The following is an 11,794-nucleotide window of genomic DNA, read 5'->3' as shown; positions in this document are numbered from 1 at the left end:
ATTAAAGAAGATGCTGAATTATCTTCTATTGTGATGTGTTATAATAAACCGAAAATGACTTAATCAATCAAAAAACCAGCTGAAACTTACATACTGAGATTTTATCAACATGACTCCGAACAAAAAGTAAAGGGAGGTTCAGGTTTTCTTTTTAGCTTTTATTTTTCGTGTGAATATGCCAGTATAGCCCATAAAAGCCTCGTAAAATAGTTTTCCAGTCAGTAATAGCTACACTGTGTTACAAAATGGTTCTATCATAGGCGCAGGCATAGAATATTTTAGAAATAGCGTCCATGTTCTTCATATGATGCCATCTATAAAAAGTAGATAATTGCTGATCGTGTTCATACCTATAAACGTTAATCAGCTGAACAATGTTAAAATGCTGGCTGACATCACAGAAACAGAAACAGGAAATCATGAAAGATACTTCCAGACTCAGTGCTCTGGTTTAATTGTTTTTGGGGCTTATTCGCCCAACAACTAGCTGCAAGTACACGTCAAGAATAACCCGCAGCGCTTCCAAATAGCTTCACTCACATTGCGTCCTTTTAAATTCTGTTACTTTTCTCGTATTTCCATAGAATACAACCATGGTCGAAGCTGGAACCACAGACTTTGCAGGAAAAGTCAGCCTTCTCAAGGCATAAAATGGAATGTAGATTCAACTTGGATGCTTTTGGAGTCCCTCAGCGCCCAGCAGAACGCTGCAAATGGAGGGGTAGAATGCCATTGGGGGCATGCATCACCACCACAAATCGTGGAACGTGCCACGAAACTAATCTAGAAAGATTGCAGGCCTTTCTGAAAGACCTACGGGATATAAGGTGGTTAGAATGCAGGTGACCATCCCACGGAGTGCAAGGTGGAAAACTCCTTTTAGTGGGTTAGTTTGGTGTCAATTAAATCAAACGAACCTGTGTGAATAGTCTTGCATCAATGAAAGGATCATAGGTGTTACACAGGATGTGACTAGCCGGCGGTAAAGTGTAGAAAACCTTAGATTGTGCAAGTGTGCGATATGCAAGAATAGATGGATTCCAACTATATGACTTTTCAATGGAAGTTTTTCTCCAGACACAGAGTTGCAACCACATCAGCCCACCATAAATGAAATAACTAAGGCAAGATTGTATTTATTTAACACAATACATTCAGAGAACAAAAAAAACGAAACTTCTAGCATGTTTCATTGTGACATCATATTTAGCACGATGTACTCTCTCGTTGAGAAGATGATATTGGGTGTGTGGCAGATTACTTGTTGTTTGTCTATGTTTTGGAGTTACTTGTTTTCCCCAGCAAAGCTTCTATAACTGTGTATGCAGATGCCCACCAGACATTGACCTTTAGTATATTTCCAACAGTTATGAAAAGTCATCCAATGTGCACAAAAACAGGAATGCTTTTCTCTTCATTACAAGGAAATCATTAAACATTGATGACATCCACTCAAAGACAATTAATGTAATAAATAAATGGTGTGTTGTCTATATTTCTAATTAGAGTAGTCAGAAATAGAGTACACCACACATATATTTACCTAGTGGTGGATAGAAAAAATATATTATAGATAATTGCTAAAAACCTTCGCTTAAGCTTTACACGTTTTTCCAGATTGCTTTAAAAGTGACAAGGCATTCAATTCTGACAGCACTCCTCATTTGTTAATGAAGTAATAAGACATTTTTCCTATCCTCATGGTATTGTTCCTCTTCCTCTTCATCTGGCACGAAATCCTCATTGAAGTTCGATGATGATGAAACCCAGGGTTCCGAACCAATAATTTTCCTAGATGAGGCAGAGTACATGGACAATATCAGCTCTTAGGCATCAAAATGTAACATACATTAGCAAATGAAAACACGTTTAGGTTGCTTTTTGAAAGCATGCCTGTAATACACAGTCAGGCAAAGCAGGGCACCACTCCTCCATACATGTGAAATTTTAGGAACTATCTTACAATGGTTGTAGTGTCCTGCATCCAATGGGGACTACCATGGTTGCAGAGGATCCAGGGAGTCTGGGAAAGAAAACTTCACTCACTCCTTTCTGTCATCCGTGTGCTATAATCATAGTACTTAATGTCCATTCTCATAGTTCTTTTTAATCTCACCCAGGATATAGTTCAAACATATTTGGCTTATTTTTGAGGTAATTGTAACATCTGGGTCCCTATACCTATCCTGTGCTACCTGATGAAAAACTCCCTCCAACAGAAGACTGAGTCTGTCCTGGCAGTAACATCTAGCCAGGATTGGAAACAGTTACTTATGACGAAGCATACCACAAAAGAGTGGTCGAGTTTTCTTCATCTCTGGATCCTCTGCAACCATGATAGTTCTCATTGGATGCAGGTCCCCACACCGGTTGTGCGTTTAGATAAGGAAGTGGTGAGGTGTTTACCGGATTCTCTCTCTCTCATCCTTTCTGGATAATATAAATTGTAGGGACTACCACAAGAGAAACACAATATAAAGTAAATGTCATAATCTGTAACTAACTAAGAATCAACAATACCCGATGCCCCTCGATATGCATGGTGGTGAAAAGTACTCAGCATAAGACAGCAAATGCTTTCTGTAACAAGATGCTAAAATCTATATCGTCAGACTATATGATTTGAATGAATCTACAATGATTAGGATCGAGTGAGCAAGTTCAAACCTCTGTAACAAAAATTGAACAAGCATTGGTAAATGCATTAGGTTTCACCTATGTTATTAATAAGTTGATTTTTTTGTAAATCATGTTTGTGCCTCTTGGGGGCGCAGACAGAGGAGTCACCAGGGATGTGGTTGACAAGGAGCTGTTTTGTACTAATTCTAACGGGGAGCATTAAAGAAGCTTTAGCAATAATGCAGGGCACTAAAGTAAGAAGCAGTGGTGGATGAATTGATTTGCCCCCCGAGGTGCATGCCTGAGCCCGTCGTGCGAACCAATGAAAAGTGAGGGCAGAATGCACACCCCTTTTAAGATTATATTGAATACAATAGATTTCACAAGCACAGCACAAGTGTTGTGCAGGTGAAACCTAAAAAACGGTCAGTGCCTCAGCATAAAAACACTGCAGCAGTAATACTTCATGTATCCTTCCACTCACATAGTCCCACGAAAAAAAATATCTTACAAAAATATTGTTAAGTATTTGAGAGGGTCTGATTAAGAATTGCAATATAGCCCGAGGGAAGCTGCTCAATTCCTGAGAGTTTCTCCACCTAAGAAAACAATTGGCTAAACCGATCCAAGCTTTTTTCTGATAATACTAGACCTGAGATGGCGGATTCGGATTGGCTGGTTACAGAATGCTATCTGCTTTTGTCTTCAATCCATTATTTCTAGCAGCACCAAAGGCTAACTCTTTCCTCCTTAAATGTACATATGACATTGGACACTACATATTGGCCTTGGTGTAGCATTTATAACATGTAGCCATGATAAATGCACCTCCTATCACTGCCACAAGTAATAAATCAGACTGTTTGGCAAGAGTACAACTTCTAAACTGAATGGTGGAACATATGTATATGAACTGTTTGGTTGGATGTGGTCTACTCCAATAGCATAGCATCATCCGTTTTGACGTCCTTCTGCCCTTAAGCAATCATCACAAAATACCTCTGTGTACCATTCACCACAGCTTCCAGCTCATCCCTGAATCGCCTGAAAGTGACCTGCAAATGTTATGTTGAACTTTTATGGACTTCTTTAAAACATTTCTACTCACCACATTTTATCTACCTTTATGGCATTTTAACCCGATTGTCAACAAATAACATCTATCCTGAAGGCAGAATGTGTTAAAAAATGCAATCGTTATCAAGTCAAAAATAAGCAAGAGCTAATGGGGCACCACTGTTAAGAAAATTTGGACTGGCTGCCACTAGGTTGCTTGAACTACCACAATAAATGTAATTTAGAAACATGGCTCTGCCTCCCTTCACTGAACACTTTTCCAACAATTCTTACTGCTAATCCTGGATATACCTCTGTAAAAAATATTTTAACCAGGGAATTTCATTTTTGATTTGTGTTTTTGGCTCATTAGAGAAGTAATTTATCTTGGATAGACATTGCTGGTCCAGGTCGAATTTTTCTGGATGACATTTTTAAAAATGGTGGGTGTGTTATGGTGAAGATGTAATATTTCAGGAACCATGAAACCTTAATACTTCATTTTGGTGTAAAAACATAGGTTAAGGGGGTCAAGCGGTCTTATAGAGACAGAATATAACTCCTCAGAGAAACACTTCTGGCATTTTCTAAAATGGCAGCTATAATAGAGGAAGAAGAGACATATATAGAAACAAGCACTAATAGTTTTTAACCGTTTTATGCATACACCAAACAATGTTTATGATCTGAATATGAAAATAAATATGTTTATCACTCCTGTTTTAGACACATTTTCATAGTTTATTTGTTTCAGCAATTGCTCGTGGTACATTTGCAGAATGTTGAACATTTGAGAAGAGCATATTGACAGGGACATATTTCTGTAGCACAGGTTTTGCAAGTACATGTACGTGTAAGTTCTGTGCGTAGAGGCTTTAGAAATTTTGTACGTTTTAGCAACCCATCAATATCTTCCCAGCCAAATTCACATGTATCTTTCTCTACATAGGTATGATCCAAAACATTTACACATATTCTGAACAAGTAGAATGCTCTTTTAATGTGTCCACACACAGAATATGATGCCGGTGGAAGGTCAGTTAGCTGGATTGATCTCTTGAACTCACTGAACAGAAGATTGTCAAGTGTGTGACAGTCAGAACTCGTTTTCCACACAGACACAAGGTATTTTTGTACGTCTTTAAATTCATTTTCTTCTTCTGTCTCAGCAAATCCTTTTACGTGTCTGACCAACAATTCCCTTGGAGCTTTTCTGTGATCTCTGGAACGTCTGTTCCAGTTTCATATCTGGAGCCATAGCATTAAAGCTACCCTCTCTGTCTTTCACCACAAAATGTCTTTAGATTATTTTTCTGTAAAGGTATGGTTTTACCACCGCTAGCATCTTCACTCTTTCCAAATACCAGGACCCATATCCCAGGTAGTTTATGCAATCAAATTTGTGAAACACAGTAATCAGTGACTCCACAGTGTTCACGTGTAGCTCTAAATCACTTTCCTGATCAGCATGTACTAAGTTTTTCACTAGAGCTTTTGTTTGTAAAACATTTCTCCAGTACTTGCAAAGTTCTGATTTTCCTTTACATTCTTTGACAAACTCTACAAACTTAGTTTTCTGGTTTTCTGATTTTGAAATGAGTGTACTGAACACTGCCTGGCTTTGCCTTATGGCTTTTGAATGAAGTGCACCGTGTGCTTTGTTCACTTCTGAGATAAGATATTCAAAACCTAATTTGTCATTCCTATACCAGAAAGCATTCCAACGCAATGTTTCTATAGCCTCAGATATGATGAGCATACCTTGTAACGAACAAACATAATGAGTTCCGCGCAACACTGACTGGACAGTTTTGCTTGGAAAGATTTCAGCCTCAATAAGTGTACCGCCTTTGCCACATCCACAGATATAATTTCCTGCACATAGCAATGCAACATTTATAACGTGGAAAACGCCCATCATTGGACAAAAATCATCAAATTCTACTGTATTGCTCATAAATATGTCAGCCACAATACAGAAAACACCATCGCAGAAAATTGGCTGGATAGGCTGGTCTTCAAGCTGAGCACTCACATTTTGGAACACTCTTAGAGCTGTGTATACTGTTGCATAGTTTGTGACTGGTGATGGTATTACAGGTAAAAACACAACCTTCTTCAGTGGGACGGTATTCTGGGACATTAGAGCATGAATTCCAGCAAACAAAGCAATTGGCTTTTCTTCATCCTTTAGTCCACACCAGATAAGTGATATGATAAATTCAGTTAATTCAGCTTTGCGGACTGCAGCATCAGATAGAAGAAGATCATGTCCTCAGCCCCTTTGAAACTTTCCGGTAGACTGGGACGTGTCGATGGCTTCTAGTGATTTTGCACATGTTAGCAAGGCAGTTGGATTATAAGTTTGCAGCTTAGTTTGTTTATGCATACAGCTGACGCAGCTTGTTTTCCAGCAGCTACTTTACTGGTACTGTTTTGGAAAGCACCATGGCAGTATCATGTGTGCTGGATGTTCCAGACAAAGAAGAGCTGTCTTCAGAATCAAAATTATCAAGAGCAGTAATTGTAAATCTTTCCTGGTAAAGTGACTTGGGAGGGGTGTGCTGTTGAATTCACAAGATTTTACAGCATGAGCTGCTAACAAGTTCCTGTTCTGTACTGTGTCATTATAAATTGTTGATACACCAATCCTATTCATTGAAGTGATTAGCTCTCTACTTTTGCACTTGTCATAGATTGCGTGACAGTCATTATGTGTAGCGGAGTTTTCTTTTTGCTGTGATGTAATTAATTAAATATATGTTTTGGAAAAGACAGTACATTTGCACACCATAAACTGGTTAGTTCACGGGATAGTCTTCCACTTCTTCGCTTATATCTTCAAAGCCATCATCAATGTTGTTGTCTTCTGTTTCAAACTCAAGAACTTTAGTTTTTAACAGTTTTGCTTTGATGATATTAAACAATGATGTAAAAAATGTTAAGGCTACATCAGACATTCTTATTGACTCCCATGATTCGCAAAGCTCTGGGGCATCAGAAAATGTGTCATGAAGTCCAAAATCTAAATCTTTAAAGATGTTTCTGAAAATGGTTCCTACTTTTCACTGCATCCTGTCATCTTATTTTGGCAGCAAGAACTTCAGGAGTCAAATCAGCTGAGAACACCATAAGCAACAACAAATTCATTCATTGTACATTCTCACCGGAAATATCTTAATTTCATTATTATGGATCAATACAGTTTCATCAATGTTGACCATTATTTCTCGGATCTCACTGAGTGTGAACCCGTAGCCAGCACTCAAGAGTGGCTTTAAAAATTAATTTGCTTTTTCAAAGAATGGAAACTAAACTGAAGGCTGGTAATTATGCTGCTGCTGGGAGCTCAATGTACATTCATATTTTCAAATGCATGCAGTTCGGGTGGGCATCCAAATCTGCTGTAAATACATTCACCTCGCTATTTAGATCAGCTACTTGGCTGAAAACTTAATATTGGAAGAAACCAGCTGTAGGTCAAAACATGTTTGCCCTTTGAGACTTACGTACTCTGTAGTTTGTTCTTTGGTCAATCCCTTTGGCCCTTGTTCTGGGTAAACAACATATAACAAATTGAAGATCCTCTGCTTTCAGATTAGTTGTTGGAGGTGGAGGAGGGGTAGCCATCGATCTTCTAGGTGGATGGGCATTGAGTTTGGTTGTCGCTGATTTCTCAGACGACTCAGATTCTTGTTGTGAATCACTGGTTTCTGCTACTTTTTGATAATTTGTTGCAGGCTTTTTACTATTGTATATGACTTGTAGCACTTTTTGTTACAATGATAAAATATTTGATCCTCTTCAGCCATCATTTTAAATCTTTTTTTAACTTTGTTTAGCCATATTTCTGCAGCATCTCTAACGCTCTTCTGTCCAGCTACAGGTGATGTTAGCTTTTCATTCAGATTAGTTTGGCTTATGACATATTTTTCTTTGTTGAAGGAGTCATCAGATTTTGTAGTTAGCAACACTCTGTCAGGAGGTAAAGATCCAATGGCTACCACCTGCTTCACTCATGATTACGAATGTGAATCATCTGAAAACCTGAAACAAAAACAATATTGAAATAAATTACCAATATTATGGATAAAATACATCATTATAGAGCCTCCGTTTCTGAGGATTTATTTTATGTTTCTATAAGACTACTTAACCCCCAAAACCTATGGTTTGACACCAAAAAGAAGTATATAGGTCTCATGATTCCTCAAATATTACATCATCACTGCAACACATCTGCTATTTTTAAAAATGTCATCCAGAAAACAATATAATCGGCTAAATTACTTCTCTAATGATACTAAAACACAAATCAGAAATGAAAATTGAGGTATATCAAGGGGCCAGGACTATGCATGAAAGCAAACCGATAAGCTGTGTAATTCTATGCGTGCTTAAAAGCCAGAAGCACATGATGGGAAGTGTAACTTTGATTTCTGTGAAAATGCATCAGGGAAAAGGTGTTTGCAGCTTGCTCTCATGAAGCCGCATTTCACAGCCACCCAGGCTTTTTCACAAAGAACAACGTCTATTCTAGTTTGCGGGGTTAGTTTGCAGAGCTAGTTTTAATTTGCTAGAAAAAAGTGAAGTCTCCTGACAGATTTATCTTCAAAACAGCAAGCAACAAAATATCTTATCTTGTATTAATGGTCTAGGAATCCAAACTCTCTAACTTAATAGACATGTATAGAGATCTATAAACGATGCAAGGCATAGGGGGTCATTCTGACCCTGACAGGCGGCGGAGGCCGCCCGCCAGAGTTCCCCCACCAAAATACCGCTCCGCGGTCGAAAGACCGCTGAGGGTATTTTGGGATTTGCCCTGGGCTGGCAGGCGACTGCCAAAAGTCCGCCCGCCAGCCCAGGGCAAATCATCCTTCCCACGAGGACGCCGGCTCAGAATTGAGCCGGCGGAGTGGGAAGGTGCGATGGGTGCAGTGGCACCCGTCGCGTATTTCAGTGTCTGCATAGCAGACACTGAAATACTAAGTGGGGCCCTCTTACGGGGGCCCCTGCAGTGCCCATGCCATTGGCATGGGCACTGCAGGGGCCCCCAGGGACCCCGCGGCACCCCCTACCGCCATCCTGTTCCTGGCGGGAGACCCGCCAGGAACAGGATGGCGGTAGGGGGTGTCAGAATCCCCATGGCGGCGGAGCGCGCTCCGCAGCCATGGAGGATTCACATGGGCAGCGGAAAACCGGCGGGAGACCGCCGGTTTTCCGCATCTGACCGCGGCCGAACCGCCGCGGTCAGAATGCCCTGCGGGGCACCGCCGGCCTGTCGGCGGTGCTCCCGCCGACCCTGGCCCCGGTGGTCTCTGACCGCCGGGGTCAGAATCACCCCCATAGTCCCTTGAGCCAATTTTTTTTTTCATCATGTGAAAGCTTCATAAATTATCCTATCAGTTTCTTATGACGGTTACCTAATGTTTGCTGGCTGCAATTTGAGGACTATTTATTATTAGATATGCATATTGCAATATTACCTGCAATCCCAGACTTCGGTCCCCAACGTTGATTAATTGTAAGGTATACTGACACTTAACCTGGTAGAGCTGGGCTATATAAAATGTAAAATAAGTTAAAAACAAGAAATAACAGAGTACGCTGACGACAGGAAGCAGAAGGGGAGCAACAACAAAGGGAAAGAAGTCAAGACTGGTTAAACCGTGGAGCAGCTGACCCGGGCCATGCAATCACAAGAATGTCCAAAGCAAAATGCGAAGCAATAGATAACTAGAGTGGGTTCCAGCTTCGGCCCTGGGGGTACTGGTGAGTGCACTGCTCAAAAGGGAGCCCTACAGTGGGTCTCTGCTTAGGCCCCAGGGGTACTGGTGAGTGTGCTGTTCAAAAGGGAGCACTAGAGTGTGCACTTCGGACCCGGGGGACTGGTGTTGCGATCAAATCATTTGGCTTCCCACAAGGCACGCAGAGGTGCTTAAAAGAAGTTCCACCAAAGCGGATGAAAACAGTACTTGGGCCCTGGGACACAGATAAGAGAAACACACTAGAGAAGGAACAGGGAATTGTATGCTACAACCAATAGAAATGGAGGAAAAGTAAGTGGCAAGCACGCAAAACAATGAAAAGCGAGGGTGGGATTCAAGCCCATTTAAGATTTTTATTTAATACAATAGCGTTCACAAGCACAGCACAAATTGCTGTGCAGACGAAACCTAAAAAAGGGTCAAATGGAGCATTTTACAGTCCAGACTACAAAAATCACCCCTGTTGAACGAATCTACAATGAATAGGATTGAGTGAGCAAGTTCAAACCTCTCTAAAACAAACTGAAAAAAGGGACAAATGGACCATTATACAGTACATACTACCAAAGTAAAAATGAAGAATTGATAGCAAAATATTGGATTTACCACTAGAAAGGTTAAAGAGAGATGCATATACAGACTGTTGAACTATTTGTTTAGGCTATGTCACTTGAACAATTGTTTTTTAAAAATGTATACAGCATCTGTCTTCCCTTCGTTTTTCTACCCTGCACCTTCACTGAAGATGTTCGAGAAAAGGTAGGGTGGAAGGATAAAAAATAAAAATAAAAAAAAATCACACAAATCTGAAAATCACACACTAAAGACACCCAAACCAGAGAAACCATACAGATTCATAAAGCAATGCTAAAGCTCAATTACAAACAGCTTAATGAAACAGACGGTGACACTAAGCTTGCCACCCCTGTGATAATTTATCTTTATCTTCTAGCATTAAAAATTGCTTCACTAATTATTTACAGTGTTCTTAAACTGGGGATAGCTGATAGTGTGTCTCCTATGGGAATGACTATGCTAGAGAGTAGTATCTTGTGACAATTTATTGCCATAGATGATTATCTAGTCTATTTATGCTGGTGTTTTTTAGCTCAAAGCAGCATTTATTAACCACTCCTTGACTGGCAAGGGTTTGTTTTGTAAGGCCAAACTCCAGTCTCAACTAGGGAGCTGACATGTCCCGAGGCAGAATGAATAGTAACCTGTAGGTTTTGGCTATGGTCTTATCCAAAAGGAGACTGTCTCTTCCCTTTAAGTTTTCACTACCATAGGCTAGGGTTGGTACCAGTTTTGCCTGAATTATCTGCAGAAGTGGTGGGAATATCGGTCCGGCAATCCTTGCTCTAAGATGTTGAAATGCCTTCAGTAAGGAGGTGGCTTTCAGCAGCATACTCTCCTTGTGTTGCTTAAAAGACCCCAGTCTGTCAAACAGCAGTCCAATATATTTATATTCAGTGGTTACATCAAGCTTTGTTGTTTCCACGTGTCATGTCATGGAGCTTGTTGCTCGTTTCCCTCTAACCATGGTTTTAGTCTTTTTCATAATTATTTCCAGGTTTGTGCTTGAGCAGATTGCAATGGCATTCAGGAGTCTCTGGAGGCCGAACTTTGTGTGACTGATTAAAACTAGATCATCAGCATACATCATACTTGGCAGGCGTAAACTCCCTACTTTTGGTGAGTGTGTGTGTGAGTTAGCATTTTCGAAGTTGGTAGTAGGTCTTCCAGAAAGATTGAAAAGGATGGTAGTGAGCACAAATCCTTGCCATAGGTCCTGATTAGTTCAAATCTTCATGGACAGGTGGGTACCGTACCTCAGTTTTATCAGTAGGGAGGAGAATCAGGGCTTGCAGCAGGGGGATATTTCAGCTGGCTAGCTTCTGCCAAAGCTTGGTTGGGTCTAACAGGTCAAAGGCTGCTTTGTAATCAATAAAGCAGAGGGACAGAGGTTGGCGGTTGTACTTGCACTAGTCAATTAGCAATGATAGGGCTAGAATGTTTGTTGCTGTTCCGTGCCCCTTGAAAAACCTGATTCGTCAAGGGGGACAATTTGCTGTTGTGAGGCTCAGGATGTTAGTTCCTCCAGTAAGCAACATTTTTTTCTGAAACATCAGCTTCTCAGTTAGTTTCTGAAAGTGAATATATTGTACCATACGCATGTTCGTTTTGCATAAGTAAGCTTGATGCCGTAACTAGAATTTGTAAAGTTCATGAGAAAACAATAGTTTTGCCTTGAAAGAAAAGAGTTTCACTTTTCAGTTATACACGTATACTGCCCAAAATGCAGAATGTCATTTTCCAGCAAGAACTTGCATCAACTACTGTCAAAT

At 40.3% G+C, this 11,794-nt stretch overlaps 1 protein-coding gene across 2 annotated transcripts in view; it reads right to left on the bottom strand.

The window, feature by feature from the left end:
• Positions 1–1,120: 1,120 nt before the first annotated feature.
• ZBBX (zinc finger B-box domain containing) overlaps positions 1,121–11,794 on the bottom strand; it is a 440,192-nt gene continuing 429,518 nt past the window's right edge. For both annotated transcript variants that reach the window (XM_069213223.1, XM_069213224.1), the window contains exon 20: positions 1,121–1,791. In XM_069213223.1, coding sequence (XP_069069324.1) covers positions 1,668–1,791 — 124 coding nt within the window. In that variant the 3' untranslated portion in view covers positions 1,121–1,667. The remainder of the gene's footprint in view (positions 1,792–11,794) is intronic.

The sequence above is a fragment of the Pleurodeles waltl genome, chromosome 11, assembly GCF_031143425.1.
Source record: "Pleurodeles waltl isolate 20211129_DDA chromosome 11, aPleWal1.hap1.20221129, whole genome shotgun sequence".
Taxonomy (NCBI): Eukaryota; Metazoa; Chordata; class Amphibia; order Caudata; family Salamandridae; genus Pleurodeles; species Pleurodeles waltl.
This window is presented reverse-complemented; position numbering and strand designations above follow the sequence as displayed.